Here is a 16,908-nt window from a genome sequence, read left to right on the forward strand (position 1 = left end):
TTAAAGTCTTTAGAGTAACTTTATTAAAACAAGTTTGTGTATAAAACATGGTTTACAAAAAAGATATTTTACACCTATCTGAGTGACTACAAACCAATCAACAAATTAACAACAGATAAAAAAAAACATGAATGGAAACTCTGAGAACACTCTCAGGTCAGACACACACAACTGAACGTCTGCCTTTAACAGGTTAATGTGCTTTAGGGGTAAAAACACCACTATAAGGATGCTGTATGAAGGAAGTGAAATCGGATGACTGATACCAAGAAAATCTGCAGTATGAGGAAATGTAACGAAACGTTAACTTGCATAAAAGACACTCCACCCCAAATACATCATAATCTAACTGGATTCTTCTATCAACATCATACTCTGGACTCTGCACTATGATATTTCATAATAAGAAAACTGAAATATGAGACATGCACGTTGATTTCTGAGAAAAACCCTCTCAATCCTGCATGAAAAACAAGGGACGGGTACAACCGATACAAAACAGATGATTTAATCAAATATATTCGACATTGAATGGTCCATGAAAAGCATGAAGGGATAGTTTTCAGACACATGGGTAATGAATATGGCATCCATATCAGTCAGTCTGTGTTCTCAGACAGTGTCGGTCTTCAACCTTCCCACGGTGGGCTCCGCCGGCCGTCTACGTCCGTCTCCACGTGGTACAGCATGTCTGCCAGCGTGTGTTCAATGACTGCACCCCAACCCATGTCACTCATCTGAGGATTCACGACAAAACATCAAATCAACACCATGAAAACAGTGAAAGACAACATTGCAGATCATTGTACTTTAACTGTATGTAAAGCAGAATTTAATACTGGGCATTATAGCTAAAGAAATATTGCTTACACTTTATTTTAAGGTGTCATTGTTACAGTGTAATTATACATTTAAATACTGAGTAAAATGAATTAACAACATGCACTTACCATAGGGTTAGGATTTGATTGAGAGTTAGTTGCATGTAATTATGCATAATTTACTGTTATTACTATGGTAAGTACATGGACACTGTAAAATAAAGTGTTATTTTGATTGATTGATTTATGTACATGCACTGAAATGGCACATAAAGGGTGATGCTCTTCAATATGATCAGTCATTAACATTATTGCAAAGTAAAGAGAGATTTCTGAAGGATCATGTGACACTGAAGACTGGAGTACTGATGCTGAAAATTTATCACAGGAATATATTACATTTAAAAATATATTACAATAGAAAAGTTTTTTTGAAATTGTCATTGGAAGTAATTTTCATGTAGCTCAAGCATAATTGAATTTGCACATCCCTGATATTGAGCGAGTTTAAGGGATAGTTCGGCCAAAAATGATATTAAACCCATGATTTACTCACCCTCAAGCCGTTCGAGATGCATATGTCAATCATTTTTCAGATGAACACATTTTCAGTTATTTTAGAAAATGTCTTAGATCTTTCAGTGGTTATAATGTCAAGTTATGGGGTCCACTCCTTCAAGTCCAAAAAATGTGCATGCATCCTTCACAAAAGTAATCCATCCGGCTTTCACAAGGCCTTCTGAGGGCAATCCGTGCGGTTTTGTCGTAAAAATATACGCCGGCATCCATCTCCCGTGAACGTGCGTCGACCGTTGCCGGAAGCCAGTTATTTTCATTTATAAAGTTTTAAATATGTATATTTTTACGACAAAACCGCACGGATTACCCTCAGAAGGCCTTCGTTTATCCCCCTGGAGCCGGATGGATTACTTTTGTGAAGGATGCATGCACATTTTTGGGACTTGAAGGAGTGGACCCCATTACTTGACATTATAACCACTGAAAGATCTAAGACATTTTCTAAAATAACTGAAAATGTGTCCGTCTGAAAAATGATTGACATATGCATCTCGAACGGCTTGAGGGTGAGTAAATCATGGGTTTAATATCATTTTTGGCCGAACTATACCTTTAAATATCTCCACGCTTCATGCGCTCATCATGTGCGTGATCATGATCCATCCACTAACACCTCTTTTTTTTAAATCAGGTTTTTCCAGTTTCCCCCCCATTCAGTAATGCTGTTTTGATCTGGCTTAGTCAGCACATAACAACCAATTATTTGTAATAGCACAATGCAACTCTTACAAAATGCAGTTATTGTTTAATTCAAGCACTTTCAAGGACCAGTGTTTGTTTTCCCATTCTTTCCAGTCCTTGAATCCATGTGTCTGAAATTTAAGTAGTTTTTCAAAGAGTGTGGGAACCCTGAAGCACACGCTTCCCTAGAATGTCATTCTATGATTAATGATACGTCATCCGCAGTATTAATGTCTTCGCTAGAATGAAAGGGCCAAAGCCGTTAATAATAAGGTGTAGTGCGAAGTCCACCTGCTTTCAATCATACAATGAATCAGTCTCAGTTTAAAACGAACCATCATTTTGGTATTGCAATTATTTAACGGGCTGTAAACAAAATATAATCTATAACAATTAGGGCTGGGTATTGACACAAATTTCACAATTCGATCCGATTTCGATTCACAAGCTTGCAATTCGATTCGATTCAATATTGATTATTTTGGATATCAGGTACAAAACATGGCAAATTTTCTCAAGGAAAACAAATCTAGGAAAACTAATGCTGTAAACTATGGGAGTCAGTCTATAGGCTTCATTAGCCTACTATAATATTGAAGGTAAAAATTAACTGATTTGTTTACAAACACTTAAATTACACTTATTTATTTTTATAAGAAAGTTATATGAAATATAAACATTTAAATGGTGGCTGTCATAAAAACCTGCCAGATGTATTCAAACATGCTTTAAATATTGAAGAATATTAAAAATTATAATGAATATGGTGCATATACTTAGCAAAATGCTCCTCTCAACAGTTCATTTTTCTAGCTGACTAACGAGTTTATGGTCACTGGATATGGTTTTTCTAAAGTAAATGTGACGTTACATGACAATGTTTCCACGGTTGAAACACTGATTCCATGTCACATGATATGAATTTCGATAAGTTGTACTCCACCTTTTAAGATTTATTGGATGGGATGCGCTACAATGTTCCATTCATTCATCAACTGAAAACAGGATGACTAATCGAATCTTGGGATTTAAGAATCGATATAGGTTCGTAAAAATGAGAATCGATTAAAAATCGAGAAATCGATATTTTTTACCCAGCCCTAATAACAACCCTAGTAGAAATATGCCTTTATTTTGGAAATTACCCATAGGAATATATCAGTACTAATAGGAAAAGTTTTCAAGTGTGATTTCATACTTACTGGCTGAAATGTGATGTCTTTTGGTGGGTATTTAAAGTGTGGTCCGAAATTAACAGACACCTGGAGGGAGGAAACAGCATTAACAATTGTATATGGGCTCATTGGTTTTGGTTCATAGATGTGCGACACGCTCCTTTCAATTGCATCATCTCCACATCATTCATACAGCACCATCTAGAGTATATACAGAGTAACTAAAGATAGTTTTTTGATACACACTTTAAAGCAGGGGGTCAAAGATATCTAGCTTAGCCGGACTGAAGGAAACTTCACATTAGCAAAGTTTCCATTGTTGGGCCAAAAAAAACTAGCACTTGCTAGTGCATGCTAGTGCGTGACAGGGCCAGTCGCGTTTCTCTTTATTCGGACTATCATAAAATAAAGCCACTTTTTTTTCAGGAGCTTCCTCTGTTTCTCTGACTGGAAATATAACTGTAGCCAACTGGGAGAGAGTGCTAAAGCTCATCAGGTCCTACTTTGGGTAGCATATTTGTAGAAATTATCATTTTCCAAATGTGATGTCCTGTAACTACAACAGAAACAAGACGCGACTGAATAAGTATGTCTCATAGATGTGTAATATTTCCATATATTACTGTTTTAACTGTATTTTTTATCAAATAAATGCAGCCTTTGAGAGCAGAAGAGACTTTTAAAATCTTTTCGACCCCAAACTTGTGGTTGCGCACAATCAAAAGCAAGATCCACAATACGATGAAAGTTATAACATGTACAAAGTAAATCAAAGAGCTTCTTTCCTGCTGCATATTAACAAAGAAAATCTGTTTAAATAATTTTTTTGTCTTGATTTACTCCCACAAAAGGGAAAATCTGACTTTACTAGGGTACTTTTGGAAGACAACAAGACTACTAAGTTGTCAAAACGATCCCCGTTCACCCGGACCTGCGAAAACGACTGAAAACGCTGTATTATGCATGCCAGGCCAGTAGCTGGCGATGTAAGAAATACTACACAGCAGCGCACATGAGCATTTTTCTACAAACAATCATGATAAAGGTAAATGATGCGTCTCTGCTGGTTGTAGTAGTGGTATTGATGTGGTAAATCTACATTTTGCTGGAGAAGAGTTAATATATTCAGTGTCTTGAGCAGCACAAACAGTCGCGTAGTCTGTAGTCCATTGTCGTTTTGGTTGTCAAGTACTCATATATGCCTATAGACTGAGCACGTAATACGCATGACGTCATAAAACGTTATAAAACGGAAGACTTTTTGTAGGCGGAGATGAAAACTTGATCGTTTTCAAAAACGTGCACTTAGAAACCTTTTTCAAAAGTTTGCATTTTCAGGACCCCAAAATGCCATTGTAGTGTAAACAAAAGACCAAAAAGCATAAAAAGTAGGGCTGGGATCGATTAAAAAAAATGAATTAATTGCACAATTTGCTGTAATTAATTGCAATTAATTGCATTTCCCCCAAGCCAGTAATCATCAATATTTAAACGTAGAATCACCATATTAAATTAAACAACACAGGAAAAAAAAGGAACAGAAAATAGCCCTATATTCAAATAATATTAAACATCAATATATCAATATATTATTCTTTTTCAATAATCAATCAACATAAATCAATTTAACAGTTTTTTTTTTTTTTTTTTACTAATTCCTACAAAGGAATTCCTAGTCCTACAAAGCTATTATTACCAGAGCATGTGATCAGAGCAGGTCATTTTACCATTGTTGCCCAGCATGACTATACCAGCTCAGTAGGGCTATTGAAATTTCACGTTATTTGAGCGGACTTTGCTTTTCCAGTGCGTGATCGGTACATGATTGGAGCGTTTGGGCCGTTAACGACAGAGCAGAACGCGCAGCGCAAACACGGAGTGTAACATTGAGCAGAGAGCGCAGCAGTGCGCCCACACACACACAAACACACGGAACGGAGAGCGCGGCGCACACACGGAACGGAAAAGACCCGCTCGTGAAAGCTGCATGAGAATGAAACCTGATCGCCGAACACGGAGGGGCGGGACGGCATAGAAAATAGCGTTATTTTTTTTAACGCGTTAAACATCTCAAATTAATCGCAAAGATTAACGTGTTAATTCCCCCAGCCCTAATAAAAAGTTTTAAATTTTTAGTTGAAAACGGTGTTGTGTAAACGGCCATACCGTGCAGCTCTTGTAGAGGGATATGGCGGGGTAGTACATCCCCTCAAACAGATTCTCATAGGCCACACCTTGATTCGCTCCGTTCTTGAAAAACATCATCTAAAAACAAAAACATGAGACATCAGTGATGATGCAATGCAATATTTTGAATGCATCAATGCAATGCAATGAAACACTCACTCGGCTGATACTGGTGGGTTTTAAATTCTTCTCGGCCTTGTCCACGTAATCTTTCTCTTCAAAGTACAAGTAGCTTTTGAATTTGATCAGCGCCTTTGAGGAGAATCAACAATATTATCACTTAAGATGACATTAGAGAATTCATTTTAGACTTCAGGAGAGCGCTAGCACATAGATGACATGAACTAAAAGTAAAAATCATACCAGAATGTTTTTAAAAAAGTAGTAAAAGAACAAACTATTGAGTTTGTTCATACCTTGTCCTTGTACGTGTCAGGCAGAGCCTTGGCGGTTTCGGTCTCGTCTGGAAGCTGGATGAAAAAGCCCAAGATGTCTCCCTGCCCGTAGCCGTTAGAGTAATGCTTTCCGATGGACTGATGGAAGCGTGTTCCTTTCTTACTGCGCCACGAGTAGCTGAACTTATCATAACCCAGAGGAGCTTGAAGGTTTCCTGGGATAAAAGACATATGATGAACACTGTAAATACACAGAGGAGTATATTGCAGTATAAGTCGCACCAAGTCAAAATTGCATTGTTGAGAGAGAGAGAGAGAGAGAGAGAGAGAGAGAGAGAGAGAGAGAGAGAGAGAGAGAGAGAGAGAGAGAGAGAGAGAGAGAGAGAGAAAAAAAACACACACACACACACACACACACACACACACACACATAAATAACATCTAAAATAGTTCCCTTAACTCCACAACAAATTATTTAAATTTAATGGTACAGAAGTGAAATGAAAAGCAAGTACATTTATTATTAAAAAAAAAAAAAAAACTTTATAAACAGCTTACATTTATTTAATGCAAATCTGAATCATATTAGCAAATTATCATATTAGAATGATTTCTGAAGGATCATGTGACACTGAAGACTGGAGTAATGATGCTGAAAATTCAGCTTTGATCACAGGAATAAATTACATTTTACTATATATTCAATATATTATTTTGAATTGTAATAAGATTTCACAATATTACGGTTTTTACTTTGTTTGATCAAATAAATTATTCCAAACTTTTGACCAGTAGTGTACCTCTCACATTCAGCACATATCTAAATATTTTTTGGACGTTTTGCATGCTTGCATTTAATTGCATTTTACAAGATAAAAAAACTGAATTTATTTTTTCACAAAGCTTCTGTAACTGTTAGGCTGAAAAGCGCTGTTACAGGACAGACCTAAAGGCTGCGACCAGCCCAGCCGAGCCGCAGTGTCCGGAGGCATCTCGTCCACAGTGACCTCAAAATACCACGAGCCCTTTCTGACCCCATGTGACGCTCGGACCATCGAGTAGCCCTTCTCTCCGGTCACCGTCAAGCGGTCATCTGAAATCTTTAGCTGTGGAGCTGAAACAGTCAAAAAGATAGTAAACCACCATGCACAAGCTTTATTTTGATTGGCTGTTCTGGGGTGTGTTTCCCGTACAACGACGCAACTCACTGCTTCACTACTATTGTAATGATTTAGATGAAGAAATCAACTAGCTAGTCACGACTGTTTCCCGAAACCATGTTGGTTTATGACGTCACACACGTGGTGGAGTAATAACTACTTTTAGTAGTTCTGTTTGAGATCCAATTAACGCTAATGTTTTGATATAAATTACAGACATGGCATCTGAGGACTATTTCTAATTTTTCTCAGTTATTTTGCTTTATTTCCAGATTCAATCATTGGCTCGTTCTTACATAGTAGAGCACGTTTGCACACACTCTTTAAAAATGGTGCTTTAAATCTTCTCTCTCTTCTCTGAAACACATGGAGTCTTTAACCACTGTGCACCTGATGTGAGCAAAACATACAAAAAAATGTATTAAACATTTATGAAACGCATATTCATGTTTTGTAAATGATTAGTTCATCATTAACTAACCACTTATAAATGGCTTACAACTGAACGTTATTATAAAGTGTTACCGAAACGCGGCTTCTAACCACAGGTGGAGAGCTGTCGTTCCAAACACACAAGTTTGTGATGCTGTTTGCCAATGTTCGTTGGAACTATGGCTTCGGGAAACACCGACTCGTGGAACTATGCTGATAAAGATCGGAACTTGCGAACATAGTTGGCTAACGATGTTTTTGGGAAACGCAGCCCTGGATGTCACGTGTACCTCTGTCGTGCAGCGCCAGCAGCACTCGCTCATACAGACACGCGCGGTACAGGTCTCCAGGGATGGGCTTCCCGGCCCAGCAGTCCAGCTCCAGTTTCTCCGGGTCAGGAGCGTGAGGATCCGGCTCGGCTAGGATGTAGCGATACCCGTCCTTGTTGAAGGGGTGCTCAAGAGGGTAACCATGAGGTGGCAGGCGCTGCGCTGAGAACAGCGGGTCACTAAAACAGAGTAATGTTTTGCTCCGATCAGGATTTATTTGCATTTACAAAACAGATGTCAAGATGTCGACTTTAAAGGATTAGTTCACTTCAGAATTAAAATTTCCTGATAATTTACTCACCCCCACGTCATCCAAGATGTTCATGTCTTTCTTTCTTCAGTCGAAAAGAAATTAAGGTTTTTGAGGGAAAAATTCCAGGATTTTTCTCCATATAGAGGACTTCAGCGGTTATCAACGGGTTGAAGGTCCAAATTGCAGTTTCAGTGCAGCTTGAAAAGGGCTCTAGGTTACCGCCTGACCTTTTCAGCGTGATTACGTAATGCGTGAAGTCGTGGACGTGCAAGACAAGCATTTGTGGTTAAAAAGTAAATAAATGTTTATTTTTTTTTAGAAAATGAGCAATGCTTTGGCTAGATAAGACACTTATTCCTCGTCTGGGATCGTGTAGAGCCTTTGAAGCTGCACTGAAACTGCAATTTGGACCTTCAACACATTAAAGTCCCCTAAATGGAGAAAAATCCTGGAATGTTTTCCTCAACCTTAATTTCTTTTCGACTGAAGAAAGAAAGACATGAACATCTTGGATGACACTGAGGTGAGTAAATTATCAGGAAATTTTAATTCTGAAGTGAACTAATCCTTTAAGATGTGCTTGCTGTCGTACCTGCGGGTTCTCTTGGCCGTTCCAGCTGCGGCACCGTCTTGTTGCTGCTGTTGTTTGCGTTTGGCTCCTCTGCCTTTTCCTGTGGCCGCTGGAGGAAGCCCACCTGTGACAGATCCATACCAGAGTCTCGATTCAAAAACTGATGATGCAGAATCAACCTCAGCCTGATTCACATGCTCTGATCATCCAAAGCTAACTTAAAGGTGCAGTATGTGAGATTGACAGCTAGCGGTTGAAATGGGTCCAAATTCAAAATATTGGAGAGAGTTGTTTCCCCCGCCCCCTCCTGCTCAGAATCGACGCTCACGCGGGTTGCCAGATTGGAAACACGCAACAGGAACGAGCGCAACTGACAATGGAAGGCGAGGAGACTTACACACTAGTTGCCGAGTTGATTTATTGATTTATGATGAGTTTATCGCGTTTTAATATGCAGAGATTTTTAGATGGGTTTGTTCTGGGACCCAGAAACTGGGACCCAGTTTGTTCGCTGGCTTCCATGACTGCAAAATGCTGTGTTTTCCACCAACTGGCAACCTGTGGTGGCGACTGGTGAAATACTTTTGGGTAAATTGGCAACGTGCAATTTCCCACAGACCAAAACCAAAACAGACATTCCAACACGGAACAGACATTTCAAAGTAAAATAACTGGCTGTGGAAGTGTTTTCCAGAGAAACCAGCATGTGAACTCAGCATGTTTCCTAAATATCTGCAAACATATGGTATTTTTATGCATTAATACAGTGAAAAACTTACATACAGCACCTTTAAAGCCCAAACCTAAATGCTTGCAGCAGTTTACAAACAGAGCAGCCCAGCTGAGTGTTGATCAGGGATTGAGTTCAATCTAATGGTCAGCGTTTGACAAACACAACGATAAAGTGTGAAAGCAATATGTTTCAGTGACAGTCCATTGATATGTGCCAAAAGACATGACGGTTAGATTTTCGTTGTCTAATAGGGAAGAGAGGGGGCACAAGCACACAGAAACATGAATAGTGCCGACATCAGGCTGCAGATTGAGGAGACGTGGCCAAAAGGAGCAAGCAAGTCAATCAAGAGGGAAAAGATCAATGCAAAGCGAGGGGAAGTTACAGGAGCACCAAACCAAACACCAGCCTCCGATTTCAAAAGCCACACCAAAAACGATCCATATTCACCTGAAAAACTTGATCCACCTGGAATACAACGCACAGCTTTAAAGGAACTCCCTCAGCATTCAGAATTAAATATGCAACTTTAACAATTTCTAGAGCTTAGAGCATTCTGTCTTACCGTTCAACCCTCCAGCGCCTGTGATGGTTGTCACCTGCTTCTGGTTGTCATACGACGGCCCAATATTGCCCAGATCCTGAATAAAACCAAATACAGAACATATAACAAACTCAAATTATTAAAGTAGTTTTAAGATTAGTTAAACGTACAGTATGGCATTTTTCGCCACTAGGGGTCGCTAACCTATTTACAATAACAAAGGCGTAGATTGATGACGCAACATTTGCTAAGAATTATGGATCTTGTCGTCAACGTCAAGCCGACCGATCTAATAATGTTTATGGATGAGTGAATACATCGATGCTTTTATCATGACTGTGATATGAAGCAGTTCGGGATTGCTAAGAGACAGCTATCAGCTCCAAACTCTAGCACCCAGTCCCGCGGATATAAAAGGAATATGGACATTTCATTCTACCGAACTACACGCAGAATTACTACTCACAGGTCAGTTTATTAGACAAATTAAACTTGTGAGGTAACGCAGCGCTGTTTCACTTGGTCTAACAATACACTAGCACACTAAACTGCATTTAAATGTGTTGAAATGTATGTGTTAGTTTGTCTGTATGAGACTAGCAGTAAGCTAGATCAACATCAGAATAACATACAGATCATATTGTAACATTTTATCATTGTTGAACTATAAAACATTGATTAGTTTTATGTAAATGTGCTCACCTGTTTAACCCCTTAGCTGTCACCCCCCTTTTTGAGAATGGACATTAAAATGCACTATTCAAGCTTAAATGGTTGTAATTCAAGAATGCTTTGGAGTATAGACCTAAGTTTGGTCTTGTATTAAAGGTAAAAAATAGCAGATTATTGCTGAAGTGAAAGCACTTCAAAAAATTAAAGTATGAAAAAGTTATGGAAGTTTAAATTTACATTAAATCAAATATAATTTATTTAATATTTTTATTTTATATAAAATATATATTTTACAAAATATGTTTTACAAAAAAATTACTATAAAATCAAAGCCAAATATCTAACCAAGTTGTGTTCCAAATTTGAAGTTGATATCACAAAAAATGAAGTTCCCATGAGATTTTGTTTAGGCGTATTACCAAAAATAGCCACCGGGTGTCATTGAATTCCATTGAATTTTACTGTATGCATTCTACCATAATAAATTAATAAATTCCTGACCAAATATCACTTCTGTCACAAAATATGGAATCTTGAGACTCAGACCTTTCTGACAATATGTGTTTTGTCAAGATTAGAAAATATTCTGATCATAAATTATGAAACATAAGGATGCCCAAAAGGGGAGGAGCCTGATAAAATAATTTAGAGTACCGTTTCTATGGTAACACAATGTCCAATTTCAAAACAGTTTTCACAGGATGAATTCTGAGATCATAAGCTTTCAAATGATACCTTATTTATGATAACTAATAAAATATGTAATATAATAAAAAAGCGATAAAAAAATATAATACAATATTTTAGAGGATAATATATATATTATACTTTTTAGAAGATATTATTTTATATTTTTTTATTGACAAATACTAGATTATATATTTTCTAATGAAATTTTAGCATAAAAACCAACATATCAATTATTAAAAGTGTGTGCGTCAACTTTTTGTGACGAAGGTCAGAACTCCTGTTATTACGTAGATTTTTTGAGGTGCACTCTTGTCATAAATTCATCTATTTATGTTCCTACTAGGGCTGTAGTCAACCAAAGAAATGCTTAGTCGACCAAAGTCAGGTCCTGCGCAACGATTAGTCGACTAAAAAAAAAAAAAACAAAAAAAAAAACGCGATGTTTTGCATTTTGATTGAACATTTATTAAACAATTGTCATAGAGCATTTATAAAACAACGGGAAAAAAAAACAAACAATAATACATAAAACCATAATAATAATAACAGGCCTACAATTCTTTGAAAATTAAGTGATTTTTTTAACTGCAAAGTGAGGAGCTCTGTCCTAGGTCTATAGTGACAGTCACAATCGCGCACCTGACCACACCACACGCTACAAAAAATATAACTGCTAAAACTGCCAAATAATGAAAAATCCTAACAAAAGCTCTCGTTTATACAGGCTGTATATTCTTCTTTACTTTCAAATGGGTTAACTTTTATCCAGCCGATCTAGGCGTTTTAAAACAAACACACAAAAAACCCAAATAGCCTAAAAAACAATCCTAATAATAGGCTGTATAGAAGGAAGGCCTATAGGTTGTTCGTTTTGTTTTGTAATAAATAAGAAGCAAATACGGTATAACAGACAAAATCGGGCGCCCGCGCGGTCACATTCACGTTAACTGGAGCGCATATCATCCTAACTTAACGAAACTAAGTGTATGCCTCACACAGACATGAGAAATACATCAAATACACAAAGCTTGAAATGTCTTTAAACAAAATAATTAAAAAAGAAATAGGCTGATTATGATTCACTATGTGCATTTCTCTCTGTAGGCTCGTTCACTACGGAGAAGGCGATCGTCAACTTCATATTTGCAGCCGACAGAAAACACTAGTTTATTAATAAAAATCAATGCACTCGTCACCGGATTTACAAATTCACATCTAGCTTGTTGCACGCACACATATTATGTCGAAATAACATTATTATTAATAATAGCCTACATCTTTTAAAATATTTGATTGAATGCTGAATGTTGCGCTTGTTCAATTAAATAATTTAAACAATTTAATAACTCCGCTTCGCGTCGCGACCGCATTACCACCTCGGGTGTGCATTATTTTTCTAATAATTCAACGGCCTGTCGTCAATTATTCCTTATTTGTTCCGTTACCTCCAACCCCGTTTTGAGTCGCCGGATCCACCCTTCCCTTTGCGCTCCGGGACCTCCCAGTTTACAAATTAAGCACTGGTTCTAACTGAATGAATACAGCAAAACTACCTATATTCGTTACTGAGCGCGAAGCAGCAGTGCAGCCACAGGTGCGGTTCCCGAGTGTTCTACGTGATGCGCTAACTGTGGCGCTGTTACAAAATAGCCTAAATTAAAGCATTTAAAGTTGGGGATAGAACATAGGCTAATTATATTTAGAACACAGTAATATATAACTGCTTATAAAGGAATAAATATCAAGGAGTAAATCAATGAAAATTTCTTTACTGGTGAAAAAAAAAAAAAAAAAAAAAAAAAAATTATGCAACTGGTCGACCAATGAGAATGTCAGTCGACCAAGACGGCATCGACCGATTGGTCGACTAAACGACTAAAGTTGACAGCCCTAGTTCCTACATAATTTATAACAAAAAAACAGTCCTAAATATCTATTTAGGAGTCTTAGAACTTTCCAACGATATATAGTTTGTCATAATTAGATTAGGATTAAATAGTAATATAGGGAAGTAAAGTTAGGCGTGCCGTATACGGTACGGTGACCGTTAAGGGGTTAATAAAGTACATGTAGGAGCGGTCGAAGTCTCGGACGTGGAGCTCTCGTTTATATACTGTCTATGGGAGCTCTCGGCATCTCGAAAACACCGCGCTGATATTGATTCTCGTTTTAGTTCTCCTTTTTTTATCCAAAGTCTGCTTGCCATGGTCCATAATGTTTGAACGAAACAACAACAGCGTGCAAATAGACATTGCGAACTACAAAGTTGTCCACGTCTGTCGCTTTGGTTACTATCAGACGGCTCTGATTCATAGCTCTGGTTGCCATGGCAGTACGAGCGGAAACCAGGGACAACGCGGATATGACGGCATTGGCGGCGACAAAACGGAAATGAAGAAACGGGACATTTCTCGAATTAAATTACAAATTATACTCGAATTAAAAAAAAATATATAACATAGATATAGTGATTTTTGCTATTTTTAAAGCAAAAAAGTTACATATTGTGCCTTTAAATCGGAAAACTGGGTATGTTAGTATACAATATGCATTCTGTATGAAATCCGTTTTTTTTTTGCCCCCCCAAATACTGTATCCCACAATGCAATGCAATGCATCCCCTTCATTCATAACACTGGTCTACAATTTCTTGGTAGCCATCTGTTTCAGAGATAAAATGTACTATTTTTGTTATGTATATTGATGTGTTGAATTCAAATTTGACAAATAAAAAAACTTGGCTCCTGTTTCCAAGATAATTAAGTTTTTACGTCTGTCTAAAATAGATGTAAAATTCAAATTTTTAAACCTACCTGTACAATTACAGACCATATTTAACATAAATGGTTCATACAGCATTATTTTTTTGTATGTGTAAAGTGATAGCATGCACTTAAATGATGAAGAACCTAAAACGCTTTATTAATTGCTTAAATTTACCTCTGAGACATCGGTTTGCTCATGTAAATGTGGTTTGATGTTGCAAGATCACCAAACAGCAAAGTACAGTCTGATTTAGATGATCGTTTGCCCCTTTATCGGTTTCTGGTTTGAGTAGCACATGCGCATTCATTTAGTGAAGTTCAAAAGAGACTTGCTTATGTTAAAGACAAACAGATTTGCATAATACCGTGTCCTAACCAGATGCAATGCCATAAGATTCCAGCGACAAATAATTTGTCTATCCACACTAGACGCGACGCGACTGCGAGATGTGTCAAATCAATCAAAACCCACAACCAATCAGAACAGTGTGTGGGCGGAGTCAGCCAATCAGAACAGCGTGTGGGTGGAGTCTCACAAGAAAATGCAAGAAAAGTGCTACATAATCAAATTCAAAAATATTTCACCATTTAAACATTATTAAAAATACATAGGCTGAGTTATAAAACAATCTTTGTCAAATAATACACTTGTTTGTTCACAGTTTGAACGTTCTTGTTTCCATTTGTTTAATTTCAAGATCTGAGGTGAATTATCCATTGTTGCTTTAACAGCTACAAAGCTGGAGCACTAAATGATGTTCAAAGTCACATTACACACTTTTAACATTAAATAAAGCACATAAACAGTGCCTGAGATTTTCATCGCCACACTTTGTGTTTTTGTTGTTCCAGCGCGACGTCGCAGAAAAATAGAAACCGTTTCTAAGATAGAATCGTCGCGTGTCGCCGTCGGGGCTGGTTAGGACAAACACTCTGATTAACATGGAAAAGAACTTATCGCGCGTCGTGTGTAGTTAGGACACAGCTTAATGAAAACCTTTGCTTTGAATTCATTCAGTTGTATTCAACGATTGCTAAACTTTTGCTATTGAATGATACATTTATTTTTTAGAAATTCCTAATTTTATATTTTAGAAAACTAAATGGGGGCAAAAGTTGTGAAACACAAATATTTTCCATATTCGGTTTTCCTTTTTCCCCATAGTTATTCAGACCTGGAAATTCCTCAAATCAAATTCCATACTTTTCTGAACTGCGTAGCAACACTGATCATAAGTTTAATAACCACTCTGTCTATAAAGTAAGAAAACACTTTAAAAAGAGTTATGAGTCACACCTGATCAAGCAAACCAAATTTGGGATAGTCCTCTTCAGGGTCTTTGCTGCCGGGGTCGGGATGTTCTTTCACCAGGAAAACATCACGCTCTTTAATCTTAAGTCCAAACAACACAAGTCAACCTTTATAAAACTCTATAATCCACATTACAGACATTAAGACAAATTAAGAATCAAGAGAATTCTCAAACATCTCAATTACTCACCATAGTCTTGACAATATTATTTGGCCATGTCAGTTTGCCCGGCCTCTGACGGGTCGTCATACACTCCCAGTATTTGTCAATGAAAGGAATGATGTCCTTTACGAGAAACCAAACAACACCACTGAATGAACGCACAATATGAAAAACATGGCACTACAATCAGTCAACTTCAGCTGAAAGTGTACCTTATCTTTAGAGAACATTGTTTTGGGATGCTCCTCTTGAGTTCTGGACCTCCATGTCAGATTTGCCAAAGCGGTGAGACACATTTCCTTCAGATCTGTGGATATAAAACCATTCCACAATTAAAAAGATGGGGGAAAAAAACATGTTCAAAATGTAATACTGATGTGCTTCACTGCACACTACCTATGTAACAATTAGAGATGCACTGGTCGACCAGCCATCTTTTTTTGTATGTGTCCGATCTCTGTTCTGGACTTGGACACAAACTGCATTACAATTATTTCCCAAAATGTCCGAAGTACAAAGTAATATTGTAAACTGGGCTGTGTTAACATCCTGTTTTCAGTATTGTTTATACAGCGATGGGACACAGAGAGGAAAGGAGAGCACAGGCACACCAGAAGACAGTTCGCGATGCTCGAAATAGAGGAAGAAAAATATAAATATTGAATTGGGGTGAGGGTTTATAAGAATGTGTCTCTGAAGGGAACTGACTGTCTTCAGAATAGTTTCGATGGCATTTTCTATTTCCTCCATATAAAGTAGTGTTTATAAGCGCAGCGCTGCTTTGTGTACAGCAAAAAACAAGAAAATTATATGTATGTATACATGTATATATGTATATGCAGGGTTTTTCCTGCATAGAGAATTATGAGGCGGCCGCCTCCATCAAATTTTGTGCCGCCTCCGGCTCTCGACAAAACTCGGACAGACAGTCAGGGTCAGATAAACTTTTTCCACCGTGACGGTTCTGTTGCGGTTTGTGTCCATTCTCACGGACCTGTGCGGATCGCGAAAAATGCGCGGGTCAGGCGGGCCAAGTAATAAAAACATTCCATTCCAATTAATTGAGGGTGGATGACATAAATCATTATACTGAGTTGAGTTTAAAAAAGACACGGAACTCTCATCACGGTAAAACGCAATGAACGTGCGTCACTCTTTTACTTTAGTTTTCAACAACGTAATTCTCTTCAGGGAAAACCAACCGAGGCAAACATATCAGGACTCGACAATACTGCTTGTCCGGGACACGTGTTTTTTTTTTTCTTTCTTTTTTTGAAGGGAAAAGTGAGAGAGAACTGTAACCCATCCGGACACATGCCCTAATTAAAATAATTTTTTATCTAAAAATAAAAAATAACTAGGGAATCACCGAATACGCGAGGATTATTCTGTTTTATTTAATTTATTGTAAGTGGTGATTGATAGCCTATAGCTGATAATAGGCCT

The 16,908-nt window shown here is 37.6% G+C and overlaps 1 protein-coding gene across 2 annotated transcripts in view; it reads right to left on the reverse strand.

The window, feature by feature from the left end:
- The window catches only part of ash2l (ash2 like, histone lysine methyltransferase complex subunit), a 25,852-nt gene continuing 8,944 nt past the window's right edge, over nucleotides 1–16,908 (reverse strand). Inside the window, exons 6-18 of one of the 2 annotated variants that reach the window (XM_081354097.1) lie at nucleotides 15,675–15,769; nucleotides 15,490–15,585; nucleotides 15,285–15,380; nucleotides 9,882–9,957; nucleotides 9,767–9,802; nucleotides 8,605–8,707; nucleotides 7,721–7,938; nucleotides 6,785–6,952; nucleotides 5,860–6,053; nucleotides 5,603–5,695; nucleotides 5,423–5,521; nucleotides 3,284–3,343; nucleotides 1–737 (exon numbers count right to left, since the gene is read on the reverse strand). In XM_081354097.1, the coding sequence (XP_081210223.1) occupies nucleotides 630–737; nucleotides 3,284–3,343; nucleotides 5,423–5,521; nucleotides 5,603–5,695; nucleotides 5,860–6,053; nucleotides 6,785–6,952; nucleotides 7,721–7,938; nucleotides 8,605–8,707; nucleotides 9,767–9,802; nucleotides 9,882–9,957; nucleotides 15,285–15,380; nucleotides 15,490–15,585; nucleotides 15,675–15,769 (1,442 nt within the window). In that variant the 3' untranslated portion in view covers nucleotides 1–629. The remainder of the gene's footprint in view (nucleotides 738–3,283; nucleotides 3,344–5,422; nucleotides 5,522–5,602; nucleotides 5,696–5,859; nucleotides 6,054–6,784; nucleotides 6,953–7,720; nucleotides 7,939–8,604; nucleotides 8,708–9,766; nucleotides 9,803–9,881; nucleotides 9,958–15,284; nucleotides 15,381–15,489; nucleotides 15,586–15,674; nucleotides 15,770–16,908) is intronic. The other variant, XM_081354098.1, reaches the window with a different exon arrangement.

This window comes from Scardinius erythrophthalmus, assembly GCF_964197995.2.
Source record: "Scardinius erythrophthalmus genome assembly, chromosome: 23".
NCBI lineage: Eukaryota > Metazoa > Chordata > Actinopteri > Cypriniformes > Leuciscidae > Scardinius > Scardinius erythrophthalmus.